This window comes from Rutidosis leptorrhynchoides, chromosome 1 (genome assembly GCF_046630445.1).
Source record: "Rutidosis leptorrhynchoides isolate AG116_Rl617_1_P2 chromosome 1, CSIRO_AGI_Rlap_v1, whole genome shotgun sequence".
Taxonomy (NCBI): Eukaryota; Viridiplantae; Streptophyta; class Magnoliopsida; order Asterales; family Asteraceae; genus Rutidosis; species Rutidosis leptorrhynchoides.
This window is the reverse complement of record NC_092333.1, coordinates 22,222,003-22,245,598: the sequence shown is the minus strand read 5'-3', so window position 1 is coordinate 22,245,598 and position 23,596 is coordinate 22,222,003. Positions and strand designations below refer to the sequence as shown.

Genomic DNA, 23,596 nt, shown 5'->3' with positions numbered 1-23,596 from the left:
TTCACAATGAGAAAAAGAAAGCTAATACCGTTAAAACAGATATAGTTTTTAAGTTTACGTTTAACAAAAAATCAATAACAAACAAGATGTTGAAAAAACAGAGATAGTACCGTTGAAACAGAGATGATTGTGGTTGTGAGGGTGAAGAGTGAAGAGGGATTCAAAGTTCAAAAACTCATACGAGGAGAAAACTAAGTTTAGAGTCATGAATTATAATATCACGTAAAATAGAAATAAAGTAGTAGTCAACAGATTCTGAAAAAGGCTAACACAGGATGCTATTTTGGAAAGGTAATTAAACTTGTGAAGATTTTGCATTGATATCTACTGTATGAAAAATCATTTTTGATCTTTGTTAAAGATAGGGGAATCCGGTTACCTGGTTGAACGCAAAGGGACTATGATACGAGCCCATGTGTCTATAGAAGCCCAAGTCCAGAGGCCCATTCGTGCTTAAAAGATTTTGGCCAGCTAGAATGATTAAAGGCCCAGCTATTATTATTTCCACTCCAGCATATTAGGTTGCACAATAAAGAGTTTGATTGCACGTTTACCGACTCGAATAGGTCGTTATCATTGGAGTTAGCGGTTGACTTAAATATACAATAGATATTTATTAACGCACTTAATCCAGTGGATATAGATATGGATGAATTAACTGAAACTAAATGAATATGGATTGATGAACTGAAACTAAATGATTATGGATACTGAGAAACAAAAATTAAATGGATATGAATATAGACGCGACATCATCCGATCCACATTTGATCTATTCATATCCCTAGTTGCATGTTATTTTTCGCTTATTTATCATTTTTAAACTAAAGATAAGTCAAATGTTTCAAACATATAAAAACAGGTTATTTATTTACAAAGAAACTTTAAATATTAATAAACGTACCTTGTTAAGTTTTTGTCAAAACAAATGTTGTAACTAATAAACGTAAGATATCATAATACTCCTTTTAGACGAATTGGATTTGAAATCCTAACGGAATAACTACTTTCGAGTTTTCATGCTCTTTTTGTTAATCAAACGGATGAGTTTTTTCGGTTTTAAGTTATTTGGGGACAACAAGTCACTAGACATATGTCGTTTAAATGAGTTATCATGTTTTTTATGTCATTTTGGAATGTGTTACTAATGAGATTTTCTTTTTGTTAACTAACGTTACAATTTCAAAATCATGGAATCATTTTGATTTATTGATTTAATTTAAAAGTGATTTCCTAGGTTGTAGTATACAATCTACCACCCTAATCTACTACTCTTCCATCTTTATAGTCTAATATTTATTTTTGAGTTGTTCTAAATTAATATTTCACTTTCATAAATAGATAAAAATAATAAAGTGAATTTTCTTTATACTCTTAACTTCTGCATATAAGATTTAAAAATAGGTAAAAAGAAAGTGGTAAACTGTAATGTAAAGAAAAAGTACATGTGACTTCACGCAGATTTAAAACCCATGAAAATTTGATTATAACATTTTCATGGCGTTCACCCTTTTTTTTAACCTACTTATTGGCAGGAGGTCCATTCGGAAACAATCTCTCTATTCATATAACATTGAGAGGGAGACTTTCTCTACTTCTGGGGTGTTTCACTCTTAGTGGAAATATGACTTCTCTTTATTCTAGGATAGGGGAAAGATTGTCTACATCTCACCCCTCCCACTTGTGTGGGAATGGATTTTGTTGTTGTTGTTGAGAAAATATTAAAAGATTGATGGTACAACTTGTTTTCTTTATAGGAAATAAAATAGGTGTATAAAACACATGTTTTTGCGCTTACATATATGTATAAAGCTTATCGAGCTCAAACAATCTTACAATCAGGACAAAGCAAATATGAATATTACAAGGATGCAACATACAAACGGTGATAATTATCATCCAGATTGTGACTTGTAAAAGTTAAATTTTAGTAAACAGTTAATATGATTATAAAATTTGATTGTTACAACATACCTCTTTAGCTCTATTTGTTCTTTGTTGCAATAATCTTAAGATGATATGTTTCTACGAGTGGTTAACTCGTGAACAGTCAAAAGTCAATACAAAATGCATGTCGGTTAACATCATGGTTTGAAGTAAGCAATCTCAAGAACACCCGGTAGACCATCTTAAAGCCGGTACTAAAGAAACACTATAACAGCAGATTCAACGTGCATTAGTAAATGTGACAATTTCAACCCACTTATGAGTGGGTCAAATGAGGTTATGTTTGATCTATAACACCCAACAGGCCAAATGACCGCCTTTTTACATAGAATCTCCTAAATCATTTTACCATAATAATTAGCTTATTTTTATGAATAACTGATTCACTAACTATATGTAAAAATGTAAGAAATTAGTGTTATGGGTCAATCAACCTAATCCCGTTTCAACCTGCACCAAACAATAAACAATTTTTGACTGGAATCTATTACCCAAACAGCTCCATTTAGACACCACTACAAATTTAGGCCGTACATCTTTTCTACCTGTTTACACACCTATACCCGTCAGTAAGGAGCGTCTGTATTGCACATCAGTTAACTACCAAGTAGCTGCCTGAATATCAGTATACGAGGGCAAAGAGCTATAAGACCAAGAATAACGTCTTACTTAACTATTTCGATATCGATGGCATTCCACCTTGGATGGCAGGTAGTCAGGGGATCAAGGTTTGCTTCAACATATATGCAAATGGCATACTTAATGTCTCAGCTGAGGTGACATCGACTGGTCATAAAAAAAGTATAAGAATTGCTAGCAATGGAGATTCATTGATGGATTTATTAAAAAGGTTGCTAAAAAGGGAAAAGGAATCTTCAAATTAGGAATACTGTTAGTTTTTGCATAATATTTTTAAAACAATGGTAGTATCAGGTACTGCTTTATTATTAGTACAAGCATGTTAATATGAATCACAAGTTCATAAAAGTATGCCACATAGTAGAGATAAGAGATCAACGGTTTACAGTAACTTGATTTCATTATTTGGTTTCAACTTTAAGTATGCCAATAATATGTCAATCTTGTAACTATCTATATATGAATCACAACTTCATAGACTAGAATAACTTTGGCCCATTCGATGAAAGTGTTTAAGTTCCACCTCTGATTGCAGAGCTTCCAACTCGTTTACCACTTTGACTATATTGGCAATAAGTCTATCGGCTAGGGTACGACTGAAATCTTCACGAATCACAACTCTAAGAACCGAGATATGTTGTGCATTTGGTGGCATGGTGTATGCAGGTATGATCCATCCAAATCTTCGTATAGACTTTGATATATCGAACACACTGTATCTAGAATCGTCTTTAAGAGAAATAGCAAATAAAGGGACCCCAATCTCTTTGGAGATTATATCAAACCACCCTATCTTTTCTAACCCTTCTTTAAGCACCATTGCGTTTTTGTTACAGTTCTCCATGACTCTCTTATAGCCCTGATTAATCAATGATAGCATCAACCGAAAGTGAGGACAGGGGCGGCAACCGGGGTCAGCTGCCCCCCAAAGATCGAATTTTATCTGTTTATTTATATGTTAAAGTTTGACTTTTTGTCCATGTTTTTTTTATTTTCTTTTTTCTCAAATATTCAACGTTTTGATCCCATTGAAAGAAATTCCTAGATCGGCCACTGCCTATGTTATGATTGATAATTACGGTAATCTCATTCGGCTAATAAACACATTCACTTATAAAATACTGTAGTTTATTTTACTTGTGTATATTTTCTGGTGCAGAAATATTACCTCAAAGCCGAGCCGTATGAACTGATAGTACTGTGCAATTATCTGGCTCGACCCTGCGTTCATGTTAATGAAGCCAATAAGTGTATTTATACATTTTTAATTCAAAAAACCGCTAGTTTGAATTATATTTAGTGTATTTATACGTTTTTAGTTTTACCTTTTGAGAAGTTGAGAGTCAAGGTAGGCTGATCAGATCCCTGATAGTTTATGTGAAACGCAAGCTCATCGGGCAAGTCCTCCTTCGTCCTCCACACAACCCAACCAACCCCAGGATACACGAGCCCATATTTGTGACCACTCACATTAATGCTCTTCACGAGTGGTAAACGAAAATCCCATTCAAGATCTGGGTACAAAAAAGGGGCAACAAATCCTCCACTCGCAGCATCAACATGAATAGGAGTGTCCCATCCGGTTTGTTTGTTTTTTGCTAATAAAAGATCGTTAAGGAGCTTAACGTCTTCAAACTCTCCTGTCATCGTTGTACCAAAAATCGAAGCAACACAAATTGTGTTCTCGTCAACCATTTTTACTGCCTTCATAGGATCCATTACATAGAAGCCTTCTATCACATTTACTACTTTCAAGTCAACCTCAAAGTATCTTGCAAATTTCTTCCAACAAACCTGTGAAATGCATGTCAAATCGATCAAAATTCCGAGTCTAATGAGCCGAGATTCAAAAAACACAAAGTGTAATCAAACCTGCACATTAGATCCAGTAACAATGTTAGGTTTATCACAAGTTTTTCCTTGTGATTTTCTTTTGGCTTGCCATTTCCGTTTGAAAGCGAGGCATGCAAGCATTATAGCCTCTGATGATCCCACCGTACTCACACCAACACCATTATCATCATCTCCAATGGAAGCATGGAACAGATGTGCAATCATGTTTACGCAACGATTCTGAAGTGTTAAGCAACACAAGTATTTGAAGTATAGATTAATAGATTGCCGCATCAGGCTCCTTAATTAGCAATTTTGGATCTTATAAACAATTAATTTTCAAACAATACAAGGCCTGGACATACCCACGGCCAAACAACAAAAACACATACAACAAGTAGAAACAAATTCTCTTATAAACAATTAGAAACTACACTTTGGGTGATATGCAACATGTTCAACGTACTATTTTTTCCCACATATACTCATTTCGTCCTAAATCTATCGTCCTGTTTTGACTGTGAAGGTTTTATTCTTTCAACTTTGTCTTTTAATATTTTTAACGATATAACGTTCATCAAACATTATGTAATACATAAAAAATAATTTAAAGTTAAAGTTGAAAAAAAAATGATTACTAAAGTCAAAACATTACAATAGACTTGTGAAGGAGGAATCTAATTGGCTAATTTGACCCACTATCATAAACTAAATTGCCCAAAATGAAAAGAGTTATACCCCTAGGTAGATTGATTCCGTAATAGACATTCGGCCATCTAAATCTCCCAATCTATTGCTAAATATGTCAAAATTGTGATATCCCTCCCTTATTTTTATGAAAAGAAAAAACAAAAATAAGTTTCACAAGTACAATAAATAAATGCCCTTTAACATTTCTTGGTTGTATAAGGATCGGGCTGGCCCATTAACATTTCTATTGGGCTGGCCCATTAACATTTCTATTTCTTTATCCATTAAGAAAAAACTCAAATTCATACTCCATAAAACATATGTACACATTGCTAGTGTGTTAAACTATATATTGACTCACTAAGTATAAGATATATAGACAAGATAGATGATCGAGACCTGAAGTTCAGTAGTTACCGGATACGCATCCATTTCAACATAGTTTTTATTTATAGAGGACATGATAATCTTATCGCACTCGGGCTCCATCCATGCGGTAAGAAATGAGTTTAAATTTAATCTTGGATTACCATCGAGCATTAGCTCATCAGTGACCATCTGATATGCTGTATCCTTCGGCATAGATTGATTAGGCATCTTAAACCAAGAGTTAATATTTAATATTAATATTAATATTAATATTAATATTAATATTAATATTAATATTATATATATTATGGGATAAGAAAGGTACTATTTAGAGAATGCATTTTAAAATAACGCGTGTAAACAATTTTTTTATTTAATTTCTGTCTTGAGAAAACGAAAGTAGAGTACCTTGGAGGAGATGTGCGAACATATTTTGAGGTGAAAGTTGAATGCGAATCTTGATTGACATCAACCTTCTTACTGCTGATCATCGTTTAATTTCTCCCACCCCCAGTTGACTGTGGCTTGTCAACGTTCCATATCGTTCACATTCGACTAACAATATATATGTAAATCTTTGAACGTCCTTCGAATTAAATAGAGATTCATGTCATGTATGGCAGATTTTGATTGAAACGGAAAACCTTATAAAATAATCGAAACCATCTACCACCGAGGCATTTGCCTGAGTGGTATCGCGGTGGTGTTTAACACCCTCGCCGGGTAAGAGGTCCAGGGTTCGAACCTGGCTTCTGAATGACCAAATTAAACATGGACTGAAATAGGCTCCATTGAGGTCAGCCCAAACGGAAGGTTTTACCGACCCGATCCGGGACTAAGGTCCGGCCCGCCTGCCCCTCGGGATGGTTTAAGGGTTCGGATCCCTGTGATCGTGGTTCGGGTTTCCTGCCCGAACGCGTGTGTGTGTGCAAATGATGACTAGGCTTCGGTCCGGACTGATGCAATCTTGCCGTTCAAAAAAAAAAAAAAATAAATAAATAAAATAGAAACCATCTATTTGGGGCAAGTTGCTGCAACTAAGATTATTGGGAAAGTAAATATAACGTGAAACTCAAATTAAAATAACATATCGTTAAAATCTTGAATCTTGATAAGCTTAATATATCGCTGACAGCTTATGCCCCGTTTGTTTTTAACAAGAAAAGTTACTGAAGTTGTTTGTTTTTTAGACCTGTCTCGGTTAAAAGAATTCAAATATGTATAAATTTTCTTTCAACTTTACTATTAATTGATCTTTAATTACAGCAAATTTTGTAGTAATATCTATTATCAAACGATTATTCAATGTATAATATAAATAATATTATCATTTTTCACAGTTATCATTATCCGTTCAAATGAGTAAACTTAATATAAGATCTCTTTATTAGAAGATGGACGCAAATTTTCATATATTTTCATAAATTAAAATTCAATAACAGTAACATGTCATTGATTCTTGATACGCGCGTACCTTAATATATTAGAACACTGGGAGTGATGACTGAGGTCACTTGGCATGTCAGGCCTGACTTCCTGAGTCAGAAAAAGTGGGGAGTGGTGACATCTGTCAGTTGGACATGTCAGTTTATATTTTTATTATTATTTTTATGATTTTAAATATAACATAAATGAATATAATTATAAAAATTAACATAAATAGAAATAACTTCCATTAAAATAAAAATAAAACATTACAATTCCTAAAAAAAGATTAAAATTCCTAAATAAAAAAACATTACAATTTCTATTTATTAAGAACAAATACGAAACGATTCAATTTCCACTTCGAAGCTTGGCCCGAATCGCCGCTTTCTTCGCTTGAAGAACCAATGCATCTTCTTCATCCATTCCCGCGATAGACATTTGTAGTATTTTCAAATCAAAGTAACTAGTCATTGAATCAAAAGTGCCGCTTGCACTTTCATCAAACGAGAATCTTGCGGAAGCGGCGGAGCTCGAAGACGTCTTTTGTGATTTTGATTTTCTTGATTTTCCAGGAGGTCGTGGTGTTGCATCCTCCCCATATAGCTCCGCATTTGGATTCTCTTCCGGTTCTTCCGGTTCCTCATCAAGATCACAATCATCCAAACTAATACAATCACGTTTGGTTGTTTTAAGTGGAGTCGGGTTGTTCCACTTTTGCTTGTCTTTTAGAAATTCCCAAACTAGGTAATTGTTAAACTTCTTAAACGTCTCCACCTTGTATTGTGCATCACAACGTTCCTTGAAATTGACATCACCATCGCCACTACGTGGAACTCGTTTGAGACGACTCACGATTCCACCATACTTTCTGCAACATTCATTCATTTTTGTTCATTTGGAGGTCAACATATCCTTTGTTCTTTTGTAAGGTGGACCCCTAGAATGGTGCTCATTCATAACCACGTTCCAAAACGAAGATGACTTTTGATCAATGCCTTGGTTTGAATCTTCAGAAGCCGCAATCCACGATTGAGCTAAACGTAGCTCATCTTCAGGTTCCCACAAGTACTCAGTTCGTCTTCTAGGTTGAGACGAATCGACCGCAACTTCTTTTCCTTTAGCCTTTGCTCTCGACTTGCATTTTGGTGCTTGTGATGTTTGTTGTGTTTGTTGAACTTGTGTTTGTTGTGTTTGTGAAACTTGTGATTGTTGTTGTTGTTGTTGTTTTTGTCACACCATTGCATTTGCTCGGGAGACATTTGTGGAAATGATTGTTGTGAAATGGCAAAATTTGAAAACCCGAGATTAGCCTCACCACCACCACTAGCTGAACCTTGAGCCGATCCAGGTGAATAGGGTGAGAGTAGACTCCATTGTGGATGATAATATTGGTTATTCGACATTTTTTTTTGTTAATGAGTTTTGTGTTTGTGTTTGTGTTGTATATATATAGAAAGTAAAAAAGGAAAAAAAAAAAACACAAAAAGCCCCCAACGGCTATGTATCCGTTGTATATATATATATATATATATATATATATATATAATTTTTTTTTATTCAACGTTTACATTTTCATCCGTCGCGTAGGCGACTGTCACAAGGGGGATGCAGGAAAGTGACGGGGTGAGGGAGTGGGGTGACGTGCGACGAGGTTGAGGACGAGGTTGGGGACGGGTTCCACTCCCACTGCTCTTACTCCTACAACTTCCATCTCTAGTTGTTCGTAAGACCGCTCCTTACGGCCCGTGGTTTTGCCCTATGCCTCTGATGATGAAAAATGACGAATATGTCCCTGATGATCGAAAACTTTACGGGGCGTGATATTTGGGCAATGCGTCTAGCATGTTAACAACGGCAACAATAACGTTAGTCAAGGTGACGTGTGTGATGACCCGAGAATTTCCGACCAAATTTAAACTTAATATTTATCTGATTTCGATACGATAAGCAAAGTATGTAATGTTGAGTCTAGAAAATATTGGAACGATGTTCATATATTCAATTGACCTTCGACTGTTCTCGACGATTCACGAACAACTAATTGTAAATAGATACATATATATTTAAATATATATATATATATATATATATATAATAATTTGAAATATTATTTGAAATAATATATGATTTAATGGTGGGAAATAATTATGTAGAATAATATGCGATTTAATGAAAACTACTATTACAAAATATATATGTATATAAATATGTATATAAATAGTACTTGTAAATATATAAAATAATATTAAATCTATTTGTTTAAAAATATATATTTATGTGATAAAACTTGTTATTTAAAACTGATTATATATAGAGAGAGAGTAAATGGAAAATGGATGATTTCGAACTTAATTGGCAAACGTCAGTAACACTTGGTTGATGTTTTATTAGTTTTAATATAGATATTATACATGTTCATGAAGGATTGATATAAAAGTTAGACTGTAAATCGATTACGAAGATGTTAGATTTGTTAAAAATATTATTACCTTTTTAAGTTTAAATATTAGTACTCCGTACATATAAAATAGAACAGAAAATAAATAATTATCGAACCTTTTTGATCAGGATTCAAACAGTTAATGAGTGAAATAATTAAAAATATTTAATCTAAAAATTTGAGAATTTTAGGGACACTTTTATACGTTAACTGTTTAGCAATGTACATGATATGGTCATCCGGGATAAACTGTCGGTAGTATACAACAAAATAAATATCACGAGATTTATCCAGGATAATGTTTTTGGATTCAAACCAACTTTGAATTATATAAATAATATTATATTACTATTATTATTAATACTTTAACAAATATAATTACATGTACATATAGAAGATCACATTTACATACTCAATCATCCAACACTTCTCTTCTTTAACTAACATAATCGAGGTTCAATCACCCACAACCGGATCCACCATCACCTCGCATCACCTTGCACCATCGGGAACCTTCACCATCTTCAACCATCACCTTCTTGAACAAAACCTTCATTTACCCGCCATCATTCAACAATCACTTACACGACCACCACCATCTTTCACGGCATCATACGAGCACCATTTATTGTTTTTGTTCTCCTCTTCGTGAACTACATCACCCCCTTGAATCACCACCATAGCACGACCATCACCACATGCTATATTGTTATCCTTACTATATTTCTGTGTTCCATCGAAAAGACCAAACCGCCTGTTTTGACTATTTTGTTCTATTCTAATTACCATCCATCTACGATCATCATCAAACAACCACGCCCATCATTTTTTTTTTATTTTTCGTGAAACCCTATCAAACATCCTCACTGTTGCTACTAATTTCTATTTTTGTTCCAGGCAGTCGAAACCACCACCACTTAATCGTTACACTACTGCAAATCAATTTGTAATTCGCTGTGATGGTTGCTGTAACTATCTGTTTCTGTTTCAGTGTCCGATCATTGGACACAACCATCATGAACCACCATTAATGTACCGGTTTGCCCCACCATTATTGATGGCTAATTTTAAACCGCCATCTATTCTTTTCTATTTTAATGTATGCGTCTGTTTAAACTGTCAAGCAACACCATTATATTTTTTTTCTTCGATGTTGCTCCTTTGCTTCCCTTCTATGTTCCTGCTATAATAATTAATGATGATATACAGTGAAGTTGAGGATAAGCAACTGTATGACGATGATGATGGCTGCGACTATTAAAAAATGGGAGTCGTATATGGCTGCTACAATTTGATTAACCCTATTACGTTCCCTTTATTAACCAAACTCTTTTCACTTATATTGTTGGGCTTGATTAGTTGTTTGGGCCGTTATACACAGCTTTTCTGTTTAGTCCAAAAGCCCACATAAACTAAGAATGTTGGTGTTGAATCGTGAAAGGTGATACGCAAGTGAGATTATGATTGATGATATACTTGATAATACTGGTTAAATATTTTTGGGTTAGGAGATATGATAGAAAAGTAGAATTGGAGGAATGGTTTGGTGGTTGTTTGTATTAATGAGAGGTCGCGAGTTCAATTCCAGGCTGGGGCAAATATTTTTCTTTTTCACCTATGAGGTAGTTATTCTACTTTTATCATTATTACTATTACTGAATTATTATTATTATTAATATTATCATTTTTTTACTTATTATTATTAGTAGTAAATCGTTTATATCAAAACTATCATTTTTAAATAAATAAATATTTTGTACATAAAACATACTTATTACATATACTACAATTATATTAATATTCCATATAACTATATATATAAATCATAATAACATTTCTTATATAAAAACTTACATACAACAAATTAGATATTTTTAATATAATACTAAATATATATTAATATAGCTATATTAATCTCCTTAAATAGATATACAAAGTTAGTATATATAACATATAATTTAAAATATAAAATAAAGTATATGTTTTATGGAATCTAGAATAAATCTTATATAACTGCAATATATATATATATATATATATATATATATATATATATATATATATATATATATATATATATATATATATATATAAATAATATGCATTAATAAATGAAATTATGATATTTCTATTATATTTCTTAATAGAAACATGATTGATATAGGTTCGTGAATCCGAGGCCAAACCCTACACATGTTCAAAGTTGTCATATGTATTTTTACTACAAAATACAGTATTGTGAGTTTCATTTGCACCCTTTTACTCTTTACGTTTTTGGGCTGAGAATACATGCAAATGCTTTATTAACTGTTTTACAATATTTATATGCGTGAGTTTCATTACTCCCTTTTTAAATGCTTTTGCAATATATATTTTTGGGACTGAGAATACATGCGCTGCTTTTATAACCGTTTTACGAAATAGACACAAGTAATCGAAACTACATTCTATGGTTGAATTATTAAATCGAATATGCCCCTTTTTATTTAGTCTGGTAATCTAAGAATTAGGGAACAGACACCCTAATTGACGCGAATCCTAAAGATAGATCTATCGAGCCCAACAAGCCCCATCCAAATAACCGGATGCTTTAGTACTTCGAAATTTATATCATGTCTGAAGGAGGATCCCGGAATGATGGGGATATTCTTATATGCATATTGTGAATGTCGGTTACCAGGTGTTCAATCCATATGAATGATATTTTTGTCTCTATGCATGGGACGTATGTTTATGAGAAATGGAAATATGAAATCTTGTGGTCTATTAAAATCATGAAATGATTATTTATGTTAAACTAATGAACTCACCAACCTTTTGGTTGATACTTTAAAGCATGCTTATTCTCAGGTACGAAAGAAATCTTCCGCTGTGCATTTTCTCATCTTAGAGATATTACTTGGAGTCATTCATGACATATTTCAAAAGACGTAGCATTCGAGTCGTTGAGTTCATCAAGATTATTATTAAGTCATTTATAGTAAGATATATTATGAAATGGTATGCATGTCGTCAACTTTAGATGTAATGAAAGATTGTCTTTTCAAAACGAATGCAATGTTTGTAAAATGTATCATATAGAGGTCAAGTACCTCGCGATGTAATCAACTGTTGTGAATCGTTTATAATCGATATGGACTTTGTCCGGATGGATTAGGACGGGTCCTGACAGTGTGACGCAATGTTATCGGCTGGAGAAAAATAGTCGTTTAAGGCTAACGGCATTAAGTTTATTTTTTATTTTTAAGGCTAACGGCTTTATTTTTATTTTATTTTTATTTTCAATTTTCAATTGTTTTATAAATCTATATTAAACTATAAATATAATTATATTTTATACAATTTCACTCACAACAAAAAACACAGTCACTCAAAAACATCTTGATATTTTTATCTTTTACATCATAAAATATTATGAAAACATATGACATTCGTTTGCGTCTTATTCTGACGAAGGATAAATTCATGCACTATTACGTGAAAAGACAAGTAGTTGATCTTGAGGAGCAACGTATCTCACGACATCGTACATACCTCTGAGAGAATGAGAAGTGGTTGCGCAACAATTATGGGATGATTATTTTTCAGAGACGTCAAAGTATCCGCCGAACCTTTTAAAAAGGTGGTTTCGTATGCGTTGTCAATTATTTCCTGTGTCGCACAAGGTATATATAACAACACTATTGGATCTCTTCCCAAGTATTTTAGATTATATAAGGAAAGTATGCATGCAACGTGTGATGACCCGGAAAATTCTGATCAAATTTAAACTTAATCTTGTATGATTAACGTTTCCGACACAATAAGCAAAGTCTATGAAGTTGAATCTCAAAATTTTAAACTATTCAATTGTTCTCAACGATTCGCGAACAATTATATGTAAATAGATACATATACTATAACTTGAAAACGTAGCAAAGTGTTGAGTATATGATACTGTGCGTTAAACTTATTGGTTTGATTATCTGATTGATATATTTAACTACGGAGTTAAAAGATAATGCCAAACGATTGAATTAAAAGATATTTATTAAGTCTCTTAATGATTATGATATTGTTACGGGTCTCTGTTGTGAGGACCACACTGATTTGAGAAATTATTCCCTTTTAACGGTATTCAGAATAAATGATAAAGTGTTTGTTTAAATAACGTAATTTGGACACATACAATAATTAGAATATTAATTGTTAAGAATTAATTATATGAATAACTTGCGATATGTATTTTAAAACGTGTTTATAAATATTGAGAATAGATGTTAACTTGGTTATGAAACGTTTGATAAATATTATTATATTAATAAATAACGAGACAATGATTTATAGAAGTAAATGACCAAAACACTCGAAAGATTAAGATATACTTTGAGTGGTATAGTTTATGGATAATTTAAGGCTATATTTTGACAAAGGTACGAGTCACAAAATGTAAATTGCGAGTTTTCTAAGCTTACGAAAATGCGTTCGAGAAACCGGAACCGGGGCATAAGTCGAGTGACAACGTACGAGACATCGGAACGAAAATTACAAGTCAACTATGCACGAGAATATAATATAATATATAATTAATTAATATAAATTATATATATTATATATTAATAAATAAATATGTCGACAAACAAGAAAACAAAAAATATGTGAGCTGGATCTGACGGCCATGCGATCGCATGGGAAATAGGCATAAAACCCATGCAAGTGCATGAGCTCATGCAAGTGCATGAGATTTGCACTAAAATCCCATGCACTTGCATGGGGTACTTTTTCAGGCCAAGTCCTATAAATTGATCGATTTCAGTTCTGTTTTCCTCACACTCTTTTAATATTACTCCGTAAGTATTTATTTATATTATTATTATTATTATTATTATTATTATTATTATTATTATTATTATTATTATTATTATTATTATTATTATTATTATTATTATTATTATTATTATTAAGATTAATATTATTATTAATCTTATTATTATTAGTATTATTAATTAGTATTATACATAAAGTACTACGACGAGGTTATGAGCGTGTCACCTTCAAAATGGGTTTTCGAGCGGGATAGAGCTAGGGAAATTATGGATTATAACTATGGAGGTTTTGGGTAATATTCGCAAGTCGAACCTAGTGTTTATCATCTCTGTTGCGTCTACGTACTTTTCTGAAATATTGAATCACAATATTGATACGTAAGCATTTATATTTTATCTTTTATAAATTAATAGTGTATACATGTCTAGTGCTCGAGTATATATATTTATACATGTTTGTATGCTAAATTTCTTCGTTAAACAGTTTATAATAAATCACGAATTAAATACATATATTACTGGTAAAAGGTATATGATATACATGTTTTTGGAAAGCTGGCGAAAAATCAATAACTTTTCATTTAGATATCGAATAGTTTCGATGAACGGATTAAAAGATATGATCAACTGAATTATGATGGACGTTAATTGAAATTGCTTTTGAATCTGCAATTAATATTTAAACAACTTGTTTATAAGAATTATAAATTGGATTTTTGAATATTACCAACCGAGTAAATGAATCCTTATATAAGGTATATCTCGTCTTGTTGAACTATTGTCAAAATTGACTTTTTAAAACGACTTTGGATAACTTTTGTATGTCAATCTTGAGCATTAGGATTATGATACACGATGACCTGACCTAGCTTGATAGACATTTATTGACCAACATATGTTCTCTAGGTTGAGATCTACGATTATTTGATATTCCGAGTTTCGGTCACATTACGATGAACAACTTTATGTGCTGCTAAGGTGAGTTTCATATGATCCCTTTTTAATTGCTTTTGCAATATATTTTTGGGCTGAGAATACATGCAAATGATTTATTAACTGATTTACAATATTTATATGCGTGAGTTTCATTGATCCCTTTTTAATTGCTTTTGCAATATATTTTTGGGCTGAGAATACATGCAATTTATTTTAAACGCAATGGATACAAGTACATACTTAATTCTACGCTGAGTTTAAACCGAAAATCCCCTAGCTTTGGTAACTAGTAACTGTCAGTACATAGGATGTGGACTGGTGGGCGCGAATAACAGTATATGGATCCATAGGGCTTGACATCCCCGTCCGAGCTAGAGCACTAGCCTTTTAACGGACGTGTGTTATTTGAGTTTAGGACACGTTGGTTTGCGTGTATTAAAACGAATGGGGTATTTATCATTATAACATTAAAGTTTAGTTACCAGGGTGCTCTGTTATGTAGAATCTATTGATAAATGTTTCTAGATGAAACAACTGAAATCTTGTGATCCACTTTTATATACAGATTATGCGAAACACTAAAACTATGAACTCACCAACCTTTGTGTTGACACTTGTTAGCATGTTTTTTCTCAGGTTACTAGAAGTCTTCTGTTGTTTGCTTACATGTTATACAAGCTATGTGCATGGAGTCTTGCATGCTTTATTCAAGAAAACGTTGCATTCACAAAACCATCATCATGTATCTATTTTGACTGCATTGTCAACGGAAGTATTATTGTAAACTATTATTTACGGTGATTGTCTATATGTAGAAATCATCAGATGTCGAAAACCTTGAAATTTAATATTCATTTATGGTATGCCTTTTCAAAAGAATGCAATGTTTACAAAACGTATCATATAGAGGTCAAATACCTCGCAATGAAATCAATGAATGACGTGTTCGTCCATATGGATTTGGAGCGATCGTCATAGTTAGTATCAGAGCATTGGTCCTAGTGAACCAGTTCTTGCATTAGTGTGTCTAACTGATAGTTGTTAGGATACATTCGTAAGTCTGGACTTCGACTGTGTCTGCATGTCAAAAGTTTGCTTATCACTTCTTGTCGGAAATTACCTGTCTATCATCTTAAGTCTAAACGTGTATTATTGCATTAATTGCATAGATAGTGTATAGACGAAATTCATATCTTAGCATATCTGTTACTGTAAACTTTTCCTGACAGCTTTTGAAAGTTCCTCCGTAATTTGCGGATCCCTTGTACTATATATAAGTATTCTATGTAATTAGAATATCATCCGATATCCAAAAATCATTTCATATCAAAAATCTTTTATCTAATCGTGTAAGATGAATTCCGCATCTAGTTCAAATTCCTCAGATTCCGACAGCAATTCCGATATGGATCTCCATTCGAGCTCTGAAAGTAGTGTGACCGGAATGGATTAACCAATTAGCCATCATCTATTCTGGATGAATTGGGGATGGGTTCGTAGCCTCCTTAATCATTGGAGACAAGAAGAAGGTGATCCCTTCCATCCACCACATTGCCCTCTAGGCGATGAACCTGAAGCACTCACCGGCGAACCTGTTCGTAATACCATTTTCTCTCTCATTTCCAGAGTTTCTCGTCATGACTATATACTATCTCGAATTTCAGATCTTATTTACTCGATCGTCCGAACCACCGATCATCCCGGTATAATAGAAGAAGTCAACGAGCTTCGTGCTCGGGTAGTGGCTTTGGAGAATATGGTGCGAAGGTTACAAACACCAGCAGCAGCACCAGCAGCATAACCGGTACCACCATCATCAACACCAACAATATCATTACCACCACCAACAATCACATCCGCATTCCACACCTCAACATTACAAACTGTACTTCGGATATCAACATCATACTCACCATAGGTACCAAGGAGTACCAACAACAATAAACGATGAAGTATTGATTCATAACTTCATCGGAGAAATATTATATGGTGATTATGTAATCTCTAAAATCTTAGAGATTATTTATCCTAGTTCTAATCATAAATCAGATGAGTAGAGAGGAGAATAGAAACTCCGATAGGAATGGTGCGTAAGGTACAAGCTAGACTTGTTTTACCAACAACATCAATAGTACCCTTAGCCTCACCAGCACAGTCAGTGCTGTCGACATCGCCTCTAACATCACAAGCTCCGTCAGTTCAAGAAAGCACTGTAGACATCATTACGAGTCAACAACGAGTATATTGTATCAATGAGTTATGAAGTATTAACTCAATTCCTCTAAAGAATTTATATGTATATCTTATATATAAATTTTAAAACCATCATAAATCTTTTCGTACTAAGCTATTATGTATGAATTGAAAAAGGGTAAATACTACTCGGTTAATTCATATTACTAATATGCTATGATGTACATCCTTTGTTAACGACTTAACCATCGTTAACTACAATCTCTGTTTCAACTCAATGAATTTCATTTCATAATAAACCAGGTGTATTATTCAATTACATAATTGATTTTACATTTTCATTTTCAATGTACTCGAAACTATCCAGAAAACATCATCTATGCCTTGTAAGGTTCAGAAAAATTCCACGAGCACCAACATCCTTCACCAAGGAATATCAATAAGAATAGATAATGAAGTATTGATTTCATTAGTAAAATACTCCGCGAAGATTATGTAATCTCTAATGTTTTAGAGATTAATCATTTCTAAGTCAAGCCGAAAATCAAATGAGCTTAATCTGATATTAACTCATTAAATCTGTATTACATCTGAAGAAAAATATACATACATGTATTTTCATAATGACGGTAATAAAAATTCTTTTGTACAAAGTATTAATTGTGAAATCTTTAACGGGTAGGTAATACTCAGGAAATATATAAGTTCACAATTAATATGTTATACTGTACATTCTTCAACTTTGATTCAAAAATTATTAACAATGCTCACAATGATATACAATCGTTTTCATACAAATTCGATTACATATTCTGATATTGACGGATCAGAATCCAAGTCATAACTCTGAACCGGTAACATCATTCTTAGATCTCTACATCTTTCAAAGCTATACTTTGATTTCAAAACTGTGCAAGATCCTTTAGCGTTGTTTTTACCGAAAATAATATTGCAATCCTTTTCAAATTATCTAGTTTTACCACACTTTCAACCAGTAAACTTTTCAGATTAGCCTTATTATAACCTTGACATATACGTTCTTGTTACTGGGGAACCTTTCATGTTCCACCACATTAGCAGTAAATTTACCAACAACTTCATTGATCTTTGACCTTTCGAAAAATCCTTATACTCATTGAAACCCTATCATGTACTCATCCACGTCTTGTAACGGTAATTGCCATACCAACTACCGGAAATTAGCAATCAGTATTTCAAATTTCGCAGCAATTCTACGCCAACAGTTATATATATACATATAATGTCTATCTTCTAGACTTACATACTCAGAATGTGAAGTTTCTGAAAAACACCCCAAACTACGAAACTAGTTCTCTGAAATTGGAACAACGCTGATGAAGCAGCAAAAACTGTAAACGACCTTAACAGTCAAAAGTTTGATGATAAAGAATAGTATGGTGGTAAAGCTGAGAAAAAGAGAAGATTTGGAACTGGAAAACGGATTGAGCAAAGTATGAAGGAGGCTGTGGATAAATCACAAAGACTGAACCTGCCTTCAAAGAATCCAAATGATTCAGTGTCTGCTAAAATCCTTAGAAAATACCTTACTCCTTACTCCAAAACCTTTGCGGACAATATTCTTCATCATCATCATCATTATCTTAAATATTCTAAGATATCAACGTATCTTTCATTATAAATATCCTCAATATTTCTGAAGATATTTTGTAACTATTCTTATCTGAAATCATTCATCTCTTCATGCTATCTGTGTTATATCATAAAAGAAACTATTTTAGTTTCTAAAATCTGAAAATTCAAAAAAAATGAATATTTTGAAGTAGTGTTGGGAACTGAAGCATGAATTAGTATAATATAATGACACTTGATCAACGTGATTATATTACAGTAAGTCATGCTGAGTTTCTAATGAAACGTGATAAAGGTTCACAGATCTCACCCTCATCATGAACCATGTTACATAACTCTTTCATTCTATATACTCTCTAAATATATCAAGAAAATATATTTCTTGATGATTCGGTCTTTTCCAGATATTCTGGTAATTTAACAAATCAAGATCGTGCCATTACAATTTCTTTCTTAGAACATTAACTATGTTCATTCCAAAATCCATACCTACGAATTTTAGACCATTATTCGCTTGACTTAAGGTCGGGAAGAGAAATCGAAAGCATAGAGCTCTGAAATATAAAGGAGAATATAAGCCCAATAACAACCCTGAAAATTTACAAACCGTGTATATCAATACGTATTGCAACGTAAAGATACGGGAAAATTAATAACACTATAACCCCAAGATAAAAGTAAAAGTAAATAAAATCCTCCGGTGGTAAATGAAAGAGAAGGATGACAGATATGAAGGTTAGGAGTATATCAAGAATCAGAACTGGATGAAGCATTTCACAATCTTTTGAAAGTATGAAATAAGGGAGAAGATTATAGGAGTGGTGAAAATAAATGAAATGGAAGAGGTCAATTTATAGCGAAATATCAGACATAGCAATCGAGGCTGATTACGCATTTAATCAAAGAAAATCTTAATTTCCTTAAATTTCGAAGAATCAAATCTTATTTAGATTATGAAGATTTTCTATTCCTTAAATTCCGGAAATCAATCGTTACTACGTCAAGAGATAAGACGCATCTCTATTCTCCATTTCATTCTATTACAATAATTTCCCTCGTACGCTTCGCGTAATCAGATTGTTTTATCCATATTATTCAGCGGTGATAAAACTCTATTTATCGACTCATATTCTTCATGAAAACATTTTTATTGTTAGCCATGACGACCTCACTCAAATTTCGGGACGAAATTTCTTTAACGGGTAGGTACTGTGATGACCCGGAAAATTCTGATCAAATTTAAACTTAATCTTGTATGATTAACGTTTCCGACACGATAAGCAAAGTCTATGAAGTTGAATCTCAAAATTTTGAACTATTCAATTGTTCTCAACGATTCGCGAACAATTATATGTAAATAGATACATATACTATAACTTGAAAACGTAGCAAAGTGTTGAGTATATGATACTGTGCATTAAACTTATTGGTTTGATTATCTGATTGATATATTTAACTACGGAGTTAAAAGATAATGCCAAACGATTGAATTAAAAGATATTTATTAAGTCTCTTAATGATTATGATATTGTTACGGGTCTCTGTTGTGAGGACCACACTGATTTGAGAAATTATTCCTTTTTAACGGTATTCGGAATAAATGATAAAGTGTTTGTTTAAATAACATAATTTAGACACATACAATAATTAGAATATTAATTGTTAAGAATTAATTATATGAATAACTTGCGATATGTATTTTAAAACGTGTTTATAAATATTGAGAATAGATATTAACTTGGTTATGAAACGTTTGATAAATATTATTATATTAATAAATAACGAGACAATGATTTATAGAAGTAAATGACCAAAACACTCGAAAGATTAAGATATACTTTGAGTGGTATAGTTTATGGATAATTTAAGGCTATATTTTGACAAAGGTACGAGTCACAAAACGTAAATTGCGAGTTTTCTAAGCGTACGAAAAATGCGTTCGAGAAATCGGAACCGGGGCATAAGTCGAGTGACAACGTACGAGACATCGGAACGAAAATTACAAGTCAACTATGCACGAGAATATAATATAATATATAATTAATTAATATAAATTATATATCTTATATATTAATAAATAAATATGTCGACAAACAAGAAAACAAAAAATATGTGAGCTGGATCTGACGGCCATGCGATCGCATGGGAAATAGGCATAAAACCCATGCAAGTGCATGAGCTCATGCAAGTGCATGAGATTTGCACTAAAATCCCATTCACTCGCATGGGGTACTTTTTCAGGCCAAGTCCTATAAATTGATCGATTTCAGTTCTGTTTTCCTCACACTCTTTTAATATTACTCCGTAAGTATTTATTTATATTATTTATATTATTATTATTATTATTATTATTATTATTAAGATTAATATTATTATTAATCTTATTATTATTAGTATTATTAATTAGTATTATACATAAAGTACTACGACGAGGTTATGAGCGTGTCACCTTCAAAATGGGTTTTCGAGCGGGATAGAGCTAGGGAAATTATGGGTTATAACTATGGAGGTTTTGGGTAATATTCGCAAGTCGAACCTAGTGTTTATCATCTCTGTTGCGTCTACGTACTTTTCTGAAATATTGAATCACAATATTGATACGTAAGCATTTATATTTTATCTTTTATAAATTAATAGTGTATACATGTCTAGTGCTCGAGTATATATATTTATACATGTTTGTATGCTAAATTTCTTCGTTAAACAGTTTATAATAAATCACGAATTAAATACATATATTACTGGTAAAAGGTATATGATATACATGTTTTTGGAAAGCTGGCGAAAAATCAATAACTTTTCATTTAGATATCGAATAGTTTCGATGAACGGATTAAAAGATATGATCAACTGAATTATGATGGACGTTAATTGAAATTGCTTTTGAATCTGCAATTAATATTTAAACAACTTGTTTATAAAAATTATAAATTGGATTTTTGAATATTACCAACCGAGTAAATGAATCCTTATATAAGGTATATCTCGTCTTGTTGAACTATTGTCAAAATTGACTTTTTAAAACGACTTTGGATAACTTTTGTATGTCAATCTCGAGCATTAGGATTATGATACACGATGACCTGACCTAGCTTGATAGACATTTATTGACCAACATATGTTCTCTAGGTTGAGATCTACGATTATTTGATATTCCGAGTTTCGGTCACATTACGATGAACAACTTTATGTGCTGCTAAGGTGAGTTTCATATGATCCCTTTTTAATTGCTTTTGCAATATATTTTTGGGCTGAGAATACATGTAAATGCTTTATTAACTGATTTACAATATTTATATGCGTGAGTTTCATTGATCCCTTTTTAATTGCTTTTGCAATATATTTTTGGGCTGAGAATACATGCAATTTATTTTAAACGCAATGGATACAAGTACATACTTAATTCTACGCTGAGTTTAAACCGAAAATCCCCTAGCTTTGGTAACTAGTAACTGCCAGTACATAGGATGTGGACTGGTGGGCGCGAATAACAGTATATGGATCCATAGGGCTTGACATCTCCGTCCGAGCTAGAGCACTAGCCTTTTAACGGACGTGTGTTATTTGAGTTTAGGACACGTTGGTTTGCGTGTATTAAAACAAATGGAGTATTTATCATTATAACATTAAAGTTTAGTTACCAGGGTGCTCTGTTATGTAGAATCTATTGATAAATGTTTCTGGATGAAACAACTGAAATCTTGTGATCCACTTTTATATACAGATTATGCGAAACACTAAAACTATGAACTCACCAACCTTTGTGTTGACACTTGTTAGCATGTTTTTTCTCAGGTTACTAGAAGTCTTCCGCTGTTTGCTTACATGTTATACAAGCTATGTGCATGGAGTCTTGCATGCTTTATTCAAGAAAACGTTGCATTCACAAAACCATCATCATGTATCTATTTTGACTGCATTGTCAACGGAAGTATTATTGTAAACTATTATTTACGGTGATTGTCTATATGTAGAAATCATCAGATGTCGAAAACCTTGGAATTTAATATTCATTTATGGTATGCCTTTTCAAAAGAATGCAATGTTTACAAAACGTATCATATAGAGGTCAAATACCTCGCAATGAAATCAATGAATGCCGTGTTCGTCCATATGGATTTGGAGCGATCGTCACACAACGGGTCGACAATCTTTGACAATATTACAAACGTTTATATTCTCCCAATGCCAGTTAGCTTATGAGACATCTGCAATATTATTTATTTCCATAAAACTATACATGAATGAACCATCTTTGGTAAATTGTTTGTCATTGACCTATACTGTAGTGAGTATTTAAGAGAATAAAATTCACAAGATATTGAACGTTTATATAGTAAACATGGGAAAAAATATGATTTTAAGGGGATGTTGAAAAATATTGATTGTACGCATTGAGAGTGGAGTAATTATCTTGTTGCATTGTCAATACATTAGGGTGATCTAAAGAAACCTGTCATCATGCTTGAAGTAGTTGCTACGTAGGATATGTGTATCTGACATGCATGTATTTGTAGGAATGCCCGATTCTAATAATAATATAAATGTTTTAAATGAATCACTTGTGTTCAATTCATTTAAGAAAAGAATTGTTCCACCTACACAATTTGATGTAAATGGTTATCACTACACGAAAAGGTATTTTTGAGCGGACAGTATATACTCCAATTGGGATACGCTAATAAAAGCGTATACATCTCTTATT

The 23,596-nt window shown here is 32.6% G+C and overlaps 1 protein-coding gene across 1 annotated transcript; it reads right to left on the bottom strand.

Moving 5' to 3' along the window:
- Positions 1 to 3,058: 3,058 nt before the first annotated feature.
- On the bottom strand, positions 3,059 to 5,969 carry LOC139848067 (glutamate decarboxylase-like). The gene is made up of 6 exons (XM_071837828.1): positions 5,874 to 5,969; positions 5,509 to 5,706; positions 4,459 to 4,659; positions 3,912 to 4,380; positions 3,755 to 3,807; positions 3,059 to 3,445 (listed from the first exon to the last, which is right to left on the bottom strand). Exons 1-6 carry the CDS (start codon positions 5,967 to 5,969, stop codon positions 3,059 to 3,061), a joined length of 1,404 nt encoding a protein of 467 aa, XP_071693929.1.
- Between the last annotated feature and the right edge of the window lie 17,627 nt (positions 5,970 to 23,596).

Bases quoted from the DNA above. Each gene is read 5' to 3' on its own strand.
- LOC139848067 (XM_071837828.1), bottom strand. From the start codon at position 5,969: ATGATCAGCAGTAAGAAGGTTGATGTCAATCAAGATTCGCATTCAACT. The intron at 4,660-5,508 runs GTCTCGATCATC...TTAACACTTCAG, and splicing joins CGGTAACTACTGAACTTCAG to AATCGTTGCGTAAACATGAT. The intron at 3,808-3,911 runs GTAAAACTAAAA...ACATGAACGCAG, and splicing joins GACTCTCAACTTCTCAAAAG to GGTCGAGCCAGATAATTGCA.